Source organism: Pyrgilauda ruficollis, unplaced genomic scaffold, assembly GCF_017590135.1.
Source record: "Pyrgilauda ruficollis isolate IOZ18807 unplaced genomic scaffold, ASM1759013v1 scaffold13, whole genome shotgun sequence".
Taxonomy (NCBI): domain Eukaryota; kingdom Metazoa; phylum Chordata; class Aves; order Passeriformes; family Passeridae; genus Pyrgilauda; species Pyrgilauda ruficollis.
The window spans coordinates 1585903-1605844 of NW_024511432.1; the positions used below are offsets into that span (position 1 = coordinate 1585903).

A 19942-nucleotide genomic window follows, 5' to 3' on the forward strand; every position below is an offset into this window, starting at 1 on the left:
ACCTTTACCTAGGCTTCTTCTGCCAGGTCATCTCTATCTGTATCACCCATGGGAAAATGACAGTCCTTGCTTGTGCACCATCCTGGTCCAAAGAGAGGATAGCCTGTCCCACATGAAATTTTTTCCTTTAACTTGGAAAATTATAGGAAAATGAAAATGTTTCCTTTAACTTTGAAAACTACAGGGAAAAAACACCTGGGAGGACCACCAAGACATTTTCCAGTCCATCCTCCACTCAAAGCAGGATCTCATTTTAGGAGCTGCCATCCGGAATAATCTTAAAAACCTGGAATGGTGCCTTGAAAAGACCACATGGATAATCTGCTCCAGTCAGAACCTTTATCAATGGTCTTGGTGTTTCCTACTATATTTTAAGGCCATCCCTTCCCAGTGGAGTTTGTTTGGACATGAAGAACTCTCTCTCCCTTTACTGTACCTTTTCCACACTTCAGGTATCCTTTTCCTCACCTTTTCCATCCTCAGAGATCTCTCCTGCTTTCTCAGGAGTTGTTTTAGCTCTCAGGTCTCTCTTTCTTTCCTCCTGGACTTCCCACAGCAGGATGAATATTTTCCAGGCAGTAGCAGGACAAACCCAGACAATGTCATATTGCACCAGAGACCTGAGCAGAGGGGGAAAATCTGGAAGGTTTCTCACCTGCCTTGCTGTTCCTTTCACACCTGATATGACTTTTATCTCCTTGGCCATAATGTGATGGTTTTGACTCTTTATCTCATTTGGGCTGAGTTGTTCTTTACTGCTTGGTCTCCATCTTTTATTATTCCTTGTACTCTTCCCTTCCAAGTCTCATCTGATTCTTCAGCCTGTTTCTTCCAGCCCAGGTTCTGATGCAGTTTTGGAGCTCCCTGCATTGATATAAACAATATTTTCATTACAAACATATCAAGTTAAGATGGTATGAATACCCCTACCTCCAACAGTCAATCTCTATTGGGTTTTACTCTCTTTTTTCAAACTTACAAAGCCTGCTCACTGGTGGAGAGGGAAATCAGGCTGCTTTTGAGATTTGTTTTTGACAAACTTGTCCTCTAGCCCCTGGGTTTAGTTCATAGATGGTATTTTCTCAGCTTCCACATGTGCAAAAGACAGATGTGCAGAAACAAGCCTTGGGGCAGCTACTAAATAAAATAAAACTTCAGATATCAGTCAAGCACTCCTCAGGACAGCTGTACGTGTTGGCAGGCCCCCCCTTGGGGTCACGGTCACCCACAGCCCCTAAACCACAGGAGCCCAAGCCTGACAGAATCAGCCCTTGTAGGACACCCCAAAGCTCTGGGTTTATTTTTCTCCCTTCTTCTTTCTGCTCTCATGTTCCACCTGTGCCTCCTGACTTTTCAGCCGCTATAAATATCCCTGTATTCCTTTTGACACTGAATCTCCCTGCCATGTGCTGGGCTGTGCAGTGGCTGAGGGACACTGTGGACAGCCCTCCCCTGGGTGAGGAGCAGAGGGAGCAGCATAAGGCAGACCTTGTCTGTTGACTTGACTCCCTAACCCAATTTTAACCACCGTCAACAAGATAGAAGGGTGGTTTCTGTTTACACTGAGGCTTCTTTACGCTGCCTCTCTCCACACCCTAAAGTGGCATAAATGCCTCCTAAGTGCCTTAAAGTAGGTCCTTAGTGTAAATGAGAGCCAACCCCACCGTTTGCAAAATGGCTTTGAAAACATCGGGGGCGCATCCTATAAATGACTGTGGGTTTTTGGAAGGACACCCACCCCAAGGTATGCCCGTGCTATACATAGGCTCTGACGAGCTCAGCACGGGCTGAGGGGCAGCCAGCAGAAGGCAAAACAACCAGCAACAAGATATTTGTGCCTGAAGCAGCAAGCTGGCTGCTTGTTGATCCCCAAGGATTCCCAGCAATGTGGGAATATCAGATCTGCCACCCTCGCTCAGCTCCACTTTCCTTTCCCCTCTACTTTCCTTCAGCTGCCAGTCTTTATGCCTTCTCAGCTAAAGCAGAATCTGGATCCCACCCCAGCTGGGAAAAAAAGAATTGAAATTTCTCCTGGCTGTGTGTTTCCCCCCGAGCCTTCCCTGGTTTCCATACCTGCTGTGCAGGAAGCAGGCACAGCTCTGTTTGCCACATTGCTCTCACTTGTGATGACACAAATTTCTGCTGGACAAGCAGAGGACAAAACCCAGGGCTCAAGCAGGAGGAGACAAAACCAGAGACAGTGTCAAAGGATGACAAGCTGACCCAAAGGATGGGTTAGGTTCAGCCCTAAATTTTGAGTATTTTGCTGTTTTGCTCTCTAGACCAATCAGGACCTAAATTTTACCACAGAACTCACAGAATCATAGAATGGATTTAAGCTGGAAAGGATCTTAAATGCCATCAGGCTCCAAATCACAGAGTGGGGCTTTTGGAGCACCAACAAATGAAATATCAAACAATTATTGCCATTAATGGGATGCTCCAGGCAGCCTCACAATGACCAACAGCCTGAATTCCCCTCTCTGCTTACCTTGAAGCTCTGCTCAGGAAAATCTTCTCAAATGCTTCCAGCGGAGGAGACATTTTTGCAGCAGCAAGAATGGGGGAAGGAAAGCACAAAGTAAATTCAAATGGGCAGTTGGGAATTGCAGAGCACGCAGGAGCCATGAAACTTAGCTTTGACAAAAATCACTGGCAGGGCAAAAACGAGGTTCTCTCATCAGTCCTAGGCTGGGATTTACAGGGAAATACTGTTCAACTAGAACTGCATCAGCCCAGCCCTGAAGTAAAGCAAACACCTCTGGATTTAACATTAATCCTCTTGTACAGGTAATGAAAAACACAAATTTCATGGCCTGGTCTATCAGGACTCCATCCCATGGCCCAGCCTACGTTTTTGGTCAAAACCCATCTGGTGCTCATTGTCTGGAGGATGAGTTATGAACAGCCCTGAGTTGCTCTTTAACCAAATGGGGTTGGATTACCAGGAAAAATCTTGGTTTGATTTGTGGTGCTGTCAGCAAGGATGAGCCTGGAGAAAATTTCAAAGGGAATTACAAAATCTGAATACTTTTCCTTTCAAAAAATGAGAGCACAATTCACACCAGCCTGCTCAGGTGGGGAGGAGTTCACCTCACTGTATTTTGCGGCACTAAATCATTAAACACTATTTCCAACCCATTCATCTAATTCAGCCCTTATGTTGCAGGGATTCAAAGGCAGGCAGTGATTTTCCCTTACTCTCAGTATGTTTCACTAAGGATATTTCTTATTTTTGATGCCTGGGTAGTGGGCAGTTTATTTGCTTGTGGAACAGGCTTTGCACATCCCAATCTCATTTGGAGTCTCCAGGGGACACTCCAGTTCCCAAGATTAATCCCAAATAGCTCTTTTAAACACCAAACCAGCTCTGGCTGAGCATTAAAGACAAGGGAAGCATTCATTCCAGGAAGGTTTTATTTCACAAATAATTCAGAAATCAAAAGAAAATGGAAGGGTAGGGAGGAAAAGATATTTTACAATTCTGTGTTTAGACAAAAAAAAAAAAAAATCTAGTTTATAAACAACCACAGCCCCTTGGAAAACATGCAAAGGCACACAAAAATTTACAAGTAACTTTTATACATAGGAAGTAAAATACACCGTTTTTCATAGAAAAAAAGAAAAATAAAAAAAATAAAAAAAAAAAAAGAAAAAAGAAAAGCAACTCTATGAACTGGCCCTAAATATTTAGACTGCACAAGTGACAAACTGGAGCCTCCTCAACCAGCTGTTGGCTGGAAGTCTTAAAAAGAAGGAATGAATGGAGCCAAGACCCCACCAGCACAGGCTCTGGATTTCACCCTGGTTGTGTTTCCTGGAGACTGGGCTGAGCCAGGTGCTCTGCAATGACCATGCCATTGCTTCCAAACCCCAAGTTACTGGAAAAGAACAACCAGGCAGCCTCAGCTTTGGCTACACCTGGATGCTTCAGGTGCCTACAGATCTGCTGAGCTGGGGCTGAGGAGGAGAGGGCCTGGTGAGATACAGGTGTGATGCATCTTTAAGCTGCTCTGAAATATAGCAGGCTGAGAAATGTCTTGGTATCAGAAATAAAATCTGTCAATATTTGGCTAAAAAACTGGTACTGTCCCACCTATTCATGAATAGCTAGCACACATGATTGCAAGTCATTGATAGGTCATGACTGCCTTGGAGGACCTGATCACCCCTAATTCTGGGGGAGGTATGTTTAAATTAATAGCACCCAGGACCTCGAAAAATATTTGTGTAGTAAAGTCACAATTTCTCTTTTGTACAACAAATACAAAAATAAACAGATAAACAGACTTAAATTAACATCGGTTTCTAAAAATCCAAACCAGTTGGCTGAAGATAAAAATACGCAATTTTAACTTGAATTAAGCACTTTAGGATATTTCTGTTGGAATAATAACCCTTCCCCTGTCCCCTTTCCGTCACCTAGGTACATCCCCAGCTGTTTGGATTTTTATGTGCTCTCAGTAATCCCCTGGGTTTTACTCCAAGAGCCCTCACAGTCCTTTCCATCACCTTCCATCCGTAATTTTCATGGATCCCACGCTAGAGTCGAGGTGTTTTATGTGCTCTTGCAGTCCCCATGAACTGACTGCAGCTCTCACTCTCCCCAGTTCCGTTCCCAGCCCATTTGGCCCAGGATGTCCCAGATTCTTGCCGCAGTGTTGGATGGGCTGGAACCAGACCATGCCCACCCCAACGCTTCACAGCGGGCAGAAACAGGGGAGCTTCTCCTCACTGCCCACATCTCACATGCTCCCTTCCAGCAGCTTTTCTAGGATATGTTCCAGCTGGTTTTAACATCAATTTATTTAGTAAGAAAAGGAAATGGTTCAGTTTTCCTATCTAAAGTCAATACTGTACACCTTGGATGACAATACTACATTAACAAAGATGACACAAAGGCTCATTTCTCTCTATCCACCCCAAAAGTGGCTTTTCTGTGCAGTATTTTTTGAGACAGTGAAAAGCAGCTCCAATTTCAGGTTTTACAAAAGGTTTCTTTCCAAATTCAGATTTTATGGAGAAATAAATCCTGATGGTGGGGCAAACTGAGTGATGAATGTCATTTAAATGTCATTTCCTTGCTGATTTCATGGTGTTTACAGAATTAAAGAAGCATTTAATCATATAAATGCTTCTGGTGTGTGTTTTGAAAGAGCTTGATGAGATGGCTCTCATATCTGTCTAGGTTAAACCAAACATGTTCTGGGCCTAAGAGCAGCTGTGAAACATCTGCCAAACAGAGGGAAATATTTTCCCATTTGTTATCCAATATTACAATTCAGTTATTGAACAGAAGGACTGCGCATTTACAAAAACTGAAGAACCACTGCTGGCTTTGTCTTCTCATGGCTGATGAAGTTATTGGATGCGTGTGTATCAAAACACACCAGATTTGTGTTTAGACCAATCATAAAAATTCATTTCCAATATGTATCAGAGATTGTCCTTCTACCTTAAAAAAGCAGCTCATGCTGAGCCCTTCTCTTGGCTCTGAAATGCATTTGGGTCAAGACAAAAATATCAAAATATGGAATAACACCATTACAACAACTTATGAGTTTTGCAAAACCCACCATCCTGGATATCAAATGCTCATGGGTGCAGCAATTGCACTGAAAGTGGGGATCTGTTGGCTCCACAATTGGAAATTCCTGGGAAAATTAACCTACCCCAATTTATGCCGCATCTTTAAAGCCTCAGAACCGCACACACCACAAGGAGCTTCACAAAGGGAAAGTGAACCTGTTTCCTACAGATGCAACCATTCCTAGCAGAAATAAGATTAATTTTATCACTACTTAACTACTATAAAACAACCAGCACTGCTGTATAAACCAATACACTGCATTTAACTGAAGTTATGGCGTGGAGTATAGGTGAGATGTGCCAGCACAGGAGCCCCAATTCTCTGACTGCTCAGAGGTTGCCAAAAATACCTGGGAGTGTTTGACCAGCAAACACCAAACCTGCTCTTTGGATGATCTGGTGGCCTCATTTTCTGCAGTGAGGATCTCTGCCACCGTTTTGCATCCTGCTCCAGGCCCACAAAACCTCAATTTTGGCTGCCAAGAACATGCCCAAACCCCATCATTTGAGGTACCCAGCAGCCTCGCCCAGCAGCACTGCTGCACATCAACCTCAGTGGGAAAACACCACTTTTTATCCTTTTTTGCACGTAAACCATCCAACATACACAAAATCACTCTGTCAAAGCCCATCCTCTCCCCAAACAATGCAATTTTTCAACGAGCTTCTCATTTCAAAGTGTCCAGCACCTGGACAGCCGCTCACTCCCGAGTCTGCTCATCCTCACACCCATCCCAGGAGAAGCTTCACACCCTAAAAACACCATCCAGGGCCAGGCTGAGATCCCTGAATCTGCTGCATATGGAGCCACCGCCGTCCTGCATAGCAACACCTCTGGTAAAATGAAACTTACAACAGTTTATGGTCGCTGAATGCCCCTAGAGAAACAAAAAACACGAGACAAAAAGATACAACGCTGCACAGGTGCGATGAGATGCCAACAGCTGAGTCAGAACCTGGGGTCTTTTTTTGGGGGTATTTTTTTTTTCCCCTTTTCTTTTGGAATTCCCTGAAGGAGATCGGCAAGGAGGGTACGGGCAGAGCTGATGCCGTTCAGAGGAGCTTTGGCGTCTCTGGAGATCAACAGAGAGCTCTCCCAAAGAAACCTGCACCTTCCCTGGGGGTTTTTACTGCTTCACAGCAAAGATTCGGAAGGCGTTCCCATCTGAAGGGTTCTTCAAGCTGGAGACAAAGAAAAGAGGAAAGGAAAACAAACATGGAATCAACCAAGTGAAGGCGCCACAGAACCCAAACAGGCAGCTCTGAATTTCTCCTATCTCTTTCCTACCAGGACAAATGAATCCCACACCCCAGAACTGAACAGAAATCCAAGTTACAAAACCCAAATCATGACCGGGGGCTGAAAATACCTGTGCTTATCTCCTGATGTGTTAAACACACAGCAAAATGCATTAACGTGGACTTGTGCTGTAACAAAACCTAACAAGGCTTAACAACATTTCCCAGCAGCCTGAGTGCAGCTGGGGGAAGCAAAGAGCAGGACACCACGCTCCATTTGTTTGGCTGTCACAACTCACACTGGGAAGTCACTTCTTTCCAAGCCACCAGCCCATCGAGCTGATATCTGCTGACTTTGCCAGGCAGATGAAAACACTGGAAAAGAGGAGGGGAGTACAAAGGAGGGAGATCCCACCTCTCTGACTGGACGCCGTTCTTTAAGGAGCCAACGTAGGTTTTCTTCTTTTCTACAGGCATCACGTCCACAAAGCCTCCTCTTTCATCTGAAATGACCCCTGCGTGCACTGCAGTTTTGCAGATACTGGAGCTCTGAAAAATATTTAATTGTTTTGACTTATGCACTGTCTATATTTTATATACAAAGACTTATCAATTCCATCAACACCAAGAAAAACGGAATAGACAAAGAAACAGTTATGAAACAGTTTTGTCCCTCTTTTGGACAAACTGTGGACTAGATCTTGAAGGTATGTCTTAATCCCTGGGTGAAAGAAAATCCACCATCACCACAGAGGAGAAATAGATTTTCCATCGTTCTGAGGTGGACCTGCACCTGTGAGATCATCATAGAATCATGGAATGGTTTGGGTTGGAAGGGACCTTAAAGCTCATCCAGTTCCACCCCTGCCATGGGCAGGGACAACTTCCACTCTCCCAGGGTGCTCCAAGCCCCATCCAACCTGGCCTTGGCCATCTCCAGGGATGAAGCAGCCACAGCTTCCCTGGAAAACCTGTGCCAGGGTGTCACCACTCTCACAGGGAACAGTTCCTTCCCAATGTCCAGTCTAAAGCCACACTTGTTCATCTTATCCAGGGCCAAGACTGAATTGAGGACAACTTTCCAGCCAGTGCCTCTTGGGACTGCACCAGAGAAACCCCTGAGGTGTAACACTGTACTACTGACAGCAAAGGTTATTCACACAGTTGCTTGGAAAGGAAATGCTTCTCCTGAATTAAGGTAAATGATCACTAATTATCTGGGACAGCTCACATCCTTCTGTCTTTGCTAGAAATAAGGGCTGACCCCATTGACTGGTGTAGTTTTTGGATGGGCTTTACCCCAAAAAACAACACCAAATGTGGAGGGAGATTACACTTCTGGAAAGACCAAAGTTTCTCAATTGCACATCCCAGATGTGCAGAGTCAGAAGAGCTGGAGGAACACAAACCAGTAACAACTGATGACTAAGCCCCCAAAGCATCCAGGAAAAAAGCAAAAGCACAGAAGGGTGAGGGATAGTGTAAACTTGGCCATCAGCTCTCTGCAGGGTTTACGTACAGCAAGCTGGAAGAACACAAAGGAAAAACCAACTCTGCACAGTGAACTTCAGCAGGTGAAAATCCCAAGCCCAGAAATGCCCTGATTGCTAAAAATCCAAGTACCACAAAACCAGTGCCAAGTGCAACTGTTCCCATTGTGCACGTATGATACAGCCCATGCTGCTTCCCTGCCACAGCCATATATGGCAGCTCTTGTCCCCTATATATATATTTATCACTTTGGATAGCCTATCTCTTGGCAGCCCTCAGAGTTTTGAGCGCTAGTTTGGTATTTTGCTTCTATATATGGTCAAGGGAGCAAGGGAATGCTGTGTTTGGAAGATATGCAGTGAATTTGCCCTAATATGTGGTGGGAAATCTATAAATCTAAAACTGGCTCATAAAATTAAACTGTCCTGGATCAATTTGCAGCACTCTCCGCTGGGAGACATCCTGAACAATGTTCTTTTCAAAGCATTCCTGTTATTTTTTTTTTCCCAGGACTTGCTGTTCCGCTGCTCGCTCAAAGCTTTGACCAACAGATTTACCCCAAACCTCCTCTTATCACTCCATTGGATCACAGCCCTCTCATGTCCCAGGCCAGGCTGTGCTTTGATTAATTGATTGCAGAGCTTTTGGAAGATGAGATATTACAAGAATAAGGCCTTCCCTTCCAGGTCCAGAAGTACAGCAGCCTGGACAATACATTTTTCCATGGTGAAGGCCCTTGGGATGCTCTGAGACCAATTCCTGATTAAATGAGCCCCAGGGCACACACCATAAAATGACAACACACTTTATAGTGGGTCATTAACAATGTTCTCTGACTATGAGCTTAATCACCCAGAATTTCCTCACTAGTGTGACTGGTTTAATCACTAAGTTCATATCTCCTGGGAGCTGACTCCCAACTCAGTTTGCTCTGGTGACAAACTCCTGCCTCTGTGCAGGCCATCCATCCATCCATCCTCCTCCAAACAACCACTACACAGCTGTGGATAAAACCTTATCTGATCCATCCATCCATCCATCCATCCATCCATCCATCCATCCATCCATCCATCCATCCTCCTCCAAGCAACCACTGCACAGCTGTGGATAAAACCTTATCTCAAAGGTGGGGCAGTTGTTCTTTTTCCTGCTCCACAGGGCTCCTGGGCAGGGATGGGATGGGTTTCCCTGGCAGGATTATGTCACACCAGGAGGCAGGCAGAGTGACAAATGACAGAGTCTCATGGAAGTCAAAAGCTCTTTTACAACCTCCATAAAGATCCCTGGCTGTTCCCACAGCTCCAGCATCAAGGCCAGGTTGGACAGGGCTTGGAGCACCCTGGTCGATGGAAAATGTCCCTGCCCATGGCAGGGGGTGGAACTGGATGAGCTTTGAAGTCTCTTCCAATCCAGACCATTCCATGGCTCTATGATCATCCCAGAACCAGGCCTGTCCACTTTTACCATTACATATTTCTTGCATTTGGTTCATTTACCCCAAAATTCAAGTCTCCTCTGCATCCTTGTTCCACAGTCTTACTAATTTCCCCATGAACAATTCCCTGAACTGCTTTTTAAAGTAAAGTGCAGACTGGAAATGGGGCTAAATGCTTCATTGTCCTTTAGACAGCTTATTTAAGAAGACTCATTTGGAGCCCAGGTGCCCCCAGGGCCATGAAGGTGCCACACCAGACATGAAGTTGGCTTCCCAAAGCCCTCCCAGAAGACCAGCACTTGTCTCATCCAGCTCATTGCCTGCTTTAATTATCCCTCAGCAGTGGCCTTGGGTTAATTCCCAGCGCCCTGCACAGGCCTTTCTCCCTGGGAAAAGCCTTTCCACAAATTCTCCTTGCTTGGTGTGGTTATTTCTCTTCTTGACTTCCCATTCTGAGCATTCCCAGCATTCCCACCTCTCCCTTTGCAGCACCATTCAGAGTCAAACTCTTTGTCCCAGCTGGTCTCACCTGCTTTGTCACCAACCCCAATTCTTTCCTGGCACCTCCACATCACAGTAGTCCAAAAAGAGGTTAACCAAACCCTCGAGGAAGTGGCCAAATACTTTATTACTATTGCTTTTTGTTTTTCTCCCAAGCCACTGTCCATGCACCCCTTTATGAAACAATACCCAGGAGGGAGAGTAGGAAATGGGTTCATTAAAGGACACTAATCCTTTTGCGTCAGTGCAATGCCAGCCTGGGATGCTGCTCCTCACCTAATTCCTTTGTAATCACAGGCCCTGTTCAGGGGTGATCTGAGGGAGGTTTGTCCTCTGTAAAAAAGAGAAAACTATTTCCCATTTCCTGCAGGTGGGAGCATGCAGGAGGCAGGTACTGCAGGGAGGCAGCTGTCCCTTGGATTTGCCTGTGAGCTAGTCCAGGATAACCTGTTTGTGCAGCTCTGCCTTCAAAAAAATTGGTCCTGAGCAAAATTAAAAATAGTGGGTTTTGTTTTGCTTTGTTTTTGAAATTGATTTCAAAATTGCTTCTCCAAATTACTGTATGATTCCTGCAGGATGGATTTTCTCAGCAGCCTGCAAAGCTCCAGGGTGACCTGAAGCTGGGGGTCCACAATCTGCTGACTGCTTTCCCCTGGTTTTCTAAACCATGATCCTACAGGCTACAGGGCAGCCAGGGAGCTGGCATTCCTGAACACAGCCCCCGATGGAAAACAGAAAATGAGGAAAAAAACCCAAAATAACCAGACACCCACAAATGGAAAAACATTGAGACTCAGTTTTTAGAGGCCTAATACTAAGAGATTTCAAGAAAATGACTCTGCCTAGTTTTAGCATCAAGTCTCTGCTCATCCCCTTGAGCAAAGCTCAGAAAAACAAACCCATAAAACCAGCTCACACTCTTTCTTTCCACTGCTCTGAGCTCTGCCCTGGCTGCTCAGAAGCTGTTCATCTCCCAGAAAGAGGAGGAAAGCGGGGAGAGAGGTCTTTTTCTGTCAACTCTGTCATGTGTTAGGATGGAATAAAAGTCCTTTAGTGCTCATCTATAAATCCCAAAATGCTTTAAACAAGTGCAACTATCATTTCACAGCCAGAGCCCAAAGGCTTGGGGAGGTTTTGATGACCAAATCTCTAGGAAGGAGTCAGTGCTGGAGAGTGAAAGAGCTCACCAAACTCAACTCAAGGAGTTGTGGAGTGACACATCCAAGTCCTTCCAAATAAATCAGTGTCAGAGACCAAAAGGGCTCCCCAAGCCTGCTGACCCCACCTTTCACCCCCTTTTGCCCATCCCCACATGGAATAACCACAAGAGAGTCTGAATTTCTTCCCTAAACCCCAGAGTGAGCCCAGCTCTGGGTCAGGGCAGTCAGGATCTGCAGGGAGAGGTTTGTACTCACATCGGCGTAAACGTTGGTGCCGAACACGGGCGCCCAGTACGACGGCTCGTCCTTACAGTGGGCTGGGCAGTAAATCCTGGAAAACAATGTATTCAGATTTATTCTCCAGAGCAGGCCTGCACAGGAAGGCCAGCTGCATTCCTGGGAGATTTCAGGTGCCTGCATCTGGTCTGCAGGTGGCAATAGTGAATTTGATTATTCGCTCCCCTCAGATGACATTTGGTTGCTGTTGCAGAGCTGCAAACAGAAGGGTTTGGACCAGTAGAAGAGGGGTTGGTCTTTTACGACCTTTCAAGGGGGACTACCTGTATTTTTGCTCAATTCTCTGCACATAAATCTCTGCATGTGTTTGTGCCCCTCTGCCCTGTCACTTCTGCACAGTTTCCAGGACAAACTTCTTCCATGTTTTAAGGTGGAAAGGAAAACCACATCCAAAACCCAGCAAATGCAGAAGCAAAAAGACAAAGAGTGTGCAGTTGCACGCTCACACATGAGAGTGTGCTGGGACAGGATTGTGCAGCCTGGCTGATATGTTACTGAAGCCATCCAAAAACATAAAGTGAATTTTCTACAGTGATGCCAAGAAAAGCATGGAGGAAACACGCCATTCCCAACCCCCTCCTCCAGTTCAACCAGTATAATCAGCTCTTCTCCCACCAGCCCTCAAATTCAGGGCCCTCAGCACCTCTTTTGAGCTGCCCCTCCCTAGGACAGAAGTTTTAGACCCAACAGATTTGTGTTACCTTGGGCAGTGGCTCGCTGGCTTTTTGAAGTGGCACAGCTCAGCTACTGTGGTGTAACAATCCAGAGTCTGTGCTGCCAAAATAAACGTGGAAAGGCAAATCATTAGACCCAAACGCCCAGGCTGCTGCAGAAAACACAAGTCAGAGCCACACAATGCATTTGGTGAGACCCTTGTCCAGCAGGAGGAAAGCTGCTCCAGCAGCAGGATCCCAGGATGGGGCTGTCCAGCTCTCCAGCAGGAATCCTACAACCACACAACCGTGTGGCCTTAAAAAGGTCACAGCTTTCAGAAGAGACAGGCAGCTGATCCACAACACCTGGGTTTGCTACAGCTCCAGATGTGGAGCCCAAATATCCTGACACCTGCAGTTCTCCCTGAAAGGGGCTCAGTGGGTCTAATAAAAGGATGGTTCTGCCTTGGAGGAATTCTTGAAAGCTATTCAGAAAGTGGGAATTGTTTAAAAAGCAGAGTAGTGTTTATTTATATGCCCATCAGAAATGTGATGACTCACTGTTAAAAACTAATTTCACATGTATTGTGTTTTTCATGACATTACTGCACTAGGGCATTAGCCACTATTTTTTTTTTCAGTTTTTGTAAGTGTTGACACTTGACTGAGGTTTTTAAAGATGGATGGCTCAACTTCCATCCCTTCACTATCAGCAGCTGAAGTCTGGACCCCACCATGATCCATCAGCAGGAGATGCTGCTGGAATTGGCCCATTTTCACCCATTTCTCTACCTTCCTCTTAGATGCCCCCAGGAAAATGAGGTGGGTGGTGGTGGAATTGCCCAGGGTGGGTGGGCAGCCACTCGAAGGTTCTGATCACCCTCAACCACCACTGCAGGGTTTGGCTGTGGCACAGAACCATTCGACACAACCACTGAAAATTAAAAAGAGCCCTGAAAGGAAAGATAAAACCCCAGCAACAATATTTTTTTTCCAGCCTCAACATTCACCCTCAACCACCACTGCAGGGTTTGGCTGTGGCACAGAACCATTTGACACAACCACTGAAAATGAAAAAGAGCCCTGAAAGGAAAGATGTTTTCAAGAACCCCATAAAACCCCAGCAACAATATTTTTTTCCAGCCTCAACAGTTAAAACTTACTTGTGACTTTGGAAACATATTAAAAAAACAAGCAGAGTGGAATTATTTGGACCACTGTGTCTACACGAGAGCAAAGATAACTGAACATCTGCTTGTGTTTAAAGTTAATATTTAAATTATTAAAATAATATTTAAAGTTTTTGGTGAGGGCAGTACCTGAATGACTCCACACCATTCCTGGTGGACTTCACAAAAGCAGGTGTCCTCCCTTTCCTCGTGATATCCACCAGCCCTCCTTTGTTGTCCAGGATTCCATAGTGGATTGCAGCACGACATATGCTGGAGGACTGACAAGAGATAAATAGATGGGGTGTGAAATGAGTCAAATAAATCTCATTCACAGAGCAACGCTGCCCAACTGCTACGTGAAAAACAGAGGAGAAATGAAACCACCACCAGAGCACCAAGTGGAAAATAAGCTGAGTACACTCCTTTGGAATCTGGTTGTTAAATCTTCCTCTCCCAATACAGATTCTTTTATTACTATTATTTTAAGCACTGCCTGGTTGAATGGCAAGATTTTTTTTTTTTTTTAATAACAAAACCATACATTTAAATACAATTTAGAGGAAAAGCAGTGTTGGAAGTGAGCGACCAGTCTGAAATATTTCCAGTTCTTGACAAAATATTCAAACCCAAAATATTTCTGCTGACGCCACTTGGAGGGGTTGGGTGTCTGCAATCACAGAATTTCCAGGGCAAAGACACATCAGGGGTGATGCAGTCACGCACCAGCAGTTGGAAGAGGGAAAGAAAACCTGATTTTACCTAAAAAAACCCCTTTTATCGTCCAACTTTCTTCACCCCAAAAACCAGTTTTGATGGGAAAATGGTGCCATGCTTTATTTATAAATTATCTTACTAATTTAAGATCGAGCAAATTAGCCCAAAATATTATTTAGTTGCAAAATGGAAGTGTTTTTTATATAAAAGTTTCTGTTCAGATGGCAGCTGCCCACAGGAGCAAAGAGATCTTTGTAGGAGCTGCCTGTTGGTGCTCATCCCTCACTTTCCATGGGTGTCCACATTAAGGACAAAAATTCCTGACAAAATCACGTCTGGAACCACTTTGCCTTCCCAGAGTCTGTCCCTTTTTTCAACAGCAAGATGAGGAAAACACAGATAATCTTTATTAGCACCATTTTACAGCACCACAACCGGAGAGCATGAAAAGCCAAATTACACCAGAATGGCTGGCATTTCCCATTTCTGTCATTCCCACTGACTCCCACAAATTACATCCAGGAGCTATTAAAAGGTACTTACACTTTCGTAATAAAATGTTCCAAAGATCTTTCCCTTACTGTACAAGCAGCCAGCTGGGCACAAATACCTAGTAAAGATATTTATCTTTGAGGGTGGCGAAAAACAATTCAAGAAAAACAGACTTTGACTCTATTTCACTTAATAGTCATTCCATTCATTTCACGTAGTTCTCCTGTTTTAAAAACAAGATTGCAAAATAGCTACTTTTTTAAAACAGTTGCTCCACCCTCCTTAAGAGCCCGACCAATATTTAGGTTCTGTGGATTTGGTTTTTCTCCAAGTGATAAACTGTCCTGTTCTCTGCAGAAACCTTAACCAGAAGTTCTTGACTGGCTGGGAGGGGACAAGCCCTGAATTATTGGTCTGGCTTGGACAGCAGTGGAATGCATGAAAAAGGCTCGAAAAATGACTCTGCTGAAATTTATTAAATTATTTTGGACACCTGAAACTGTGGGTCATCACGGCTGAGTAAAATCATCCAAATCACCTTGTTGCCAGGCTTGGCTGAAGGCTTGAATGAAGAGAAATTTAGGGGATTTTTTTTGTTGGGTTTTGGGGTTTTTCCTAAAGAGCTTTACCTAGAGAGTCACAAAAAATATATAGTGCAACTTATCCTATGTTTGCAAGAACTGAATAATATTTAGCAATAAAACATATATATTAAATATTTATTTAAAATATTTAACAATAAAAAGTAAGTATTTATTTACTTTTTTCCCTCAGCACTCCAAGAAGTGTCAACAAAACCCTACCTGTTGCACGTTGAGCCTCTGCACTTGTCTCTCATCTTGGTTTCACAGGTAATGACTTGTGCTGGGGAGGAAAAAAAAATCAAATAAATATATTTTTTAAAAAAGGAAATTGCTCAGCCTGCTCTTGAGCTACAGAAATGAGCAACCTCCACATATCTTTCCTGGAGGTCTTTGGTGCAGCAAGATAAAATCTGATTTTATCCAGCCTGGAGCAGCTGGTGCCTCTTTAGCCCTTCACCTGAGACAGGTGTCTTTGGAATATTAGCAAGGAAGATGCAGCTGAAGGCTTTGATTTACAGCCCGAGGTCTGCAGTCAGAGCTCTCATTCTCCTTTTAATTACAGACTCTCCAGATGCTGGCTGATAAACTTGAAAAGGACCCGCTGGCTTGCCCCACCTTGTTTTCTCAATAAGTGTCTTTTAATTAACAGCGGCTGGAAAACGACTCAGGAAGAACCAGCAGCTCCACAAATAACTTCAGAAATATTCCCCAGCAAGAAACAGAGAGGAAACAAGCCATAAACCCTAGAAAAGTTGTGAAGCAGGGTGAGTGCTGAGTGTAGAGTTTTTTAAAGGTGAAATAAAACCAACATTTCCTAAATGTATTACTGACTGAGGGGACTTCTGGTAAATTGATATTTTATTGAGATCAGGAGAACATGGACTGCTGGAGTCTGTCAGAGGAGGCCGTGGAGATGCTCTGAGAGCTGGAGCCAGGCTGGGACACCTGGGGGTGCTCCTGGAGAAGAGAAGGCTCCAGGGAGAGCTCAGAGCCCTTCCAGGGTCTGAAGGGGCTCCAGGAGAGCTGGAGAGGGACTGGGGACAAGGGATGGAGGGACAGGACACAGGGAATGGCTTCCACTGCCAGAGGGCAGGGATGGATGGGATTTTGGGAATTCCTGCCTGGGAGGAGCTGGGATGGAATTCCCAGAGCAGCTGTGGCTACCCCTGGGCACTGGAGGCCTCACCCTAATATTGTTTTACTCTATTGACCTCCCTTCCAAAAACACTCCACAGGTCAGGAAAATCCCTTCAGGATCCCCCTCCTCTCCTCCAAGGGGCAAAAGTCGCTATGATCATTTTGCATCCCTGAAAACCCGAAAACCATCCCTTGAATCCCCACCCTGAAAGGTGGGGAGGGAGGCAAAGGCTCCACCCGTGGCTCCCGAAGGAGCAGGGCAGGCAGCCAAGCTCTGGCCCCCGAGGATGCCTCTGCCAAGCACTGGAGAACATTTCCTTCCCCAACAAGGACGGGATCGCTCCTGCCCGCAGCCTGCCGGCGCTCAAAACCCCCTGCAGCTCCAGGGCCAAACCCATGGAAGCTCAGAGCTGCTTCTCCCCAGCCAAACTCTCTGTTTTCCCCAGGAAAACCTGCTGAATCCCAGCTCCAGATTTTCAGCAGCTCAGGGATTCTTGCTTTCAGTGGCTGTCGATTTCCCACGTGTCCCAGTGTTGGAATATTGAGGATGGCTAATTAAAAGGGGCACAAAGCTGTGGCTGGCTCCAATTAGAAGCTTCCACAGGTTTGCTCCAGCCTTGTGCCCCACCCCAGAGATGCCCCAAGCCCCCAGCAGGTACCTTTGTAGCAGAGGTTGTTCTGGCAGCTCCCCCCGTAGCTCGGCGGGCACTCGGAGCAGGGACGGCCGGTCTTGTATGGAGCTTCTCCAATCCAGTTGCCCCTGGGAGCACAGGAGAAATGAGCACCCATCAGACACCCTCCCAAGCCTCCAAACCCAGAAACACCATCCTGGCCTAGAGCAACTAAATAAAGGCTAAACAACCAGCCATGTAGGAAAGATGTTCCTCCGCGTTTCATCTCTAAAATGATATTTTTTTAGGGGTTTCCTTAAATTGTGTGGCACATCGCTTTTATATTACATTCCAATATTAACATCAGGATCTTATATAAACAGAAATAAATCAATGGATTACTGCATTTTGCTGGAGAAACTCCCCAGAAACAACAGCCCATTTTGGCATTCTGTCCTGCAAGTTTTAGGGGATGAGGAGGTTGAAGGAGCCAGAGTTAAGCTGTGGCTATAAACTCCGGGTTATGCTCTTTCAGCTGTCTCCACCTATAAGGCTACATGAGGACAGTGTGCACCGGTGCCAGAGAGAAGAGATTAAGCAGAAACTGCAGAAACAGAGTGTTTTTCCATGCAGCAGCTCTGAATGGATGATGTGTAAATCTCCCAGCCTGCTGCGGGGGCTCTGCGGGAGATGCTGTTATCCCTCAGGAGGAGCAGGTTGTTAAATTCTCCCAAACCAGGAGCAAAATGTGCTCATCTGACATGGGGAGAGGGGCTTAAAGAACCCACCCAGAGAGCTCGGCCTGGGACACGACAGCTGCAACCCCAAAATTCTTTTTCCTTTGCATTATTCTGCAGTGATCCCCTGAAGTCAGGTGCTCCCCAAGCCACTCCGTTTGCATAAAGTAATTTCCCTGTTTTGTTTTGAAGTTTAAATTGCCAAGGGCTTGGAGCGGGAATGTTTCTCCTATTAGCCATTAAACCAGAAAATCTTAACTGCCATTGCCAGGTAGTAAACTGCTCCTGGATGTAGTAGGCAAGAAATATAATTTTCATTTTGAAATTTAATCGAACCGTTGAGCTAGTGAAATCTTGCCTGCTGCAGTTATTTCAGGGTTTTTTTGGCATTCGCCACCACCCCATCCCTTCCCACCCTCTGACAGCAGAGAGCAAGCCTTGCTCAGCAGCACACGCCAGCTCCATCCTGGCCATCTCCTGCTCCTCCTTTCCCTTCCCGTGGCAGGAACATCAAAGCTCCAGCCTGGCCCCAGCCTCTCATTCAGTTTTCCAGGCTCTGTAGTTTTGAACCAGCCCTGTGCTGCTGTCTAAAGAAAAAAAATTTAAAGCCACAACCACCAGTCTAGACTGCCTGAAATCTCTTCCCCAGAGCTAGTTAAGCCAGCTGCCAGTTTTGGGAGATGGAGAGAGCCCAGCTGCTCTGCCTTACTTGGGGGAGTAGTTGCAGACCAGGTAGACAGCGTTCTCCCAAATCTCCCCCCACACGTTCATCTGCTTGCAGACATTCACAGCACAGCCAATCCTGTTGGTGGTGGCCCAGACTATCTGCAAGGGAAATGTAGTTGTTGAAAATAAGCAAATTACCCCAATCCAGACACGGGGGGATGTGGGGAGTGTGGGTACAGAGCCCTTGGAGTCCTTTACCTGGGTGTAATGTGTGCACATGGCACCCGTACACCTGTCTGGGCACCAGGGGTTGCACTCGTGGGGGTATGGGAAGGTGTAATCCTTCACTTCATCATACCAGGACTGCACATGGAATGCTGGAGATCGATACCTGAGGGGGGAAAAGGCAGCTGGAATCAGGATGTTCTGGCAGAAGTTTTCAAATTTAAAAAAAAATAATAAAATAAAAAAAAATTAGGTTGTTTTAAAATGTTAAAAATGAAGGGTTTGATGGGATATATGGAAGGAATTGTTCCTTTGAGAGTGGGGAGGTGCTGCCACAGGATGCCCAGAGAAGCTCTGGCTGCCCCAGGATCCCTGGAATTGTCCAAGGCCAGGCTGGACATTGGGCTTGGAGCACCCTGGGATGGTGGAAAATGTCCCTGCCATGGCAGGGTAGCTGGAACTGGAAAGATCTTTGAGATCCCTTCCAACCCAAACTGTTATGTATTTCTATGATTTTTTTCCCTCAGATTCACAGCCTGACCTGACTCTGTATTATTTATAGGTTTGACATGATCCTCAAGTGCTGCTGACCTGAAATGCCCTCTCACTTTTCCACTCAACTACAAAATAACTTCTAGTTTGGCGGAAAGTTGTGTTTTGAAAGTAAACACAAGTTAGGCTTTGCCAAACATCTTAAACCAAAAGCCATCATGTACCTATTTTACCAGGGGGCAATTTGCTAAATCTGGAGGTTAACTCACAGCCAATACTGTAAGACCTTTGAAGTGAGTGGGCTTTTCCTCACCCACATCCCACCAGGAGCTGGTGTGGAGTAGCTGCTGCACTGCACTCCTATCCTACCTTTTTTTGGCAGAAATTTTCCCCTGCACCAAGCCCCTTGTACCCTGTGTGTAATCTCTGCCTCAGATATCACAGTCTGAGGAGTGCTGATGCTGTTTGGGGGGCACAAATGGTGTCAAAACTACCTGTAGAAACTCATACACACTTTGCACACAGTGATCTGCAAACTGTACCAAACCCTCTGCTTTTTGATTGCTTTCAACAGCTCACACCAAGCAAGCTGCCAGAAATCCAAATGATATCATTACCAACTGGAGCTTATCCTTTCAGCCAACTTTTCATTAAAAATCACTCATTAGAAGTATTTTAAAAACATCCATCTCATGATGTCATGAAGCAAATACTTTCCAAATCCTATTTTACAGGAGAGGAAATGGA

General features: G+C 45.4%; 1 protein-coding gene across 1 annotated transcript in view; it reads right to left on the bottom strand.

Annotated features, from left to right (window-relative positions):
* Positions 1-3419: 3419 nt before the first annotated feature.
* The window catches only part of CRISPLD2 (cysteine rich secretory protein LCCL domain containing 2), a 28503-nt gene continuing 11980 nt past the window's right edge, over positions 3420-19942 (bottom strand). Inside the window, exons 4-14 of the mRNA XM_041458970.1 lie at positions 18737-18869; positions 18522-18637; positions 17124-17224; positions 15547-15607; positions 14795-14861; positions 13680-13815; positions 13529-13543; positions 12414-12486; positions 11671-11746; positions 7244-7377; positions 3420-6771 (exon numbers count right to left, since the gene is read on the bottom strand). Coding sequence (XP_041314904.1) covers positions 6717-6771; positions 7244-7377; positions 11671-11746; positions 12414-12486; positions 13529-13543; positions 13680-13815; positions 14795-14861; positions 15547-15607; positions 17124-17224; positions 18522-18637; positions 18737-18869 — 967 coding nt within the window. The 3' untranslated portion in view covers positions 3420-6716. The remainder of the gene's footprint in view (positions 6772-7243; positions 7378-11670; positions 11747-12413; positions 12487-13528; positions 13544-13679; positions 13816-14794; positions 14862-15546; positions 15608-17123; positions 17225-18521; positions 18638-18736; positions 18870-19942) is intronic.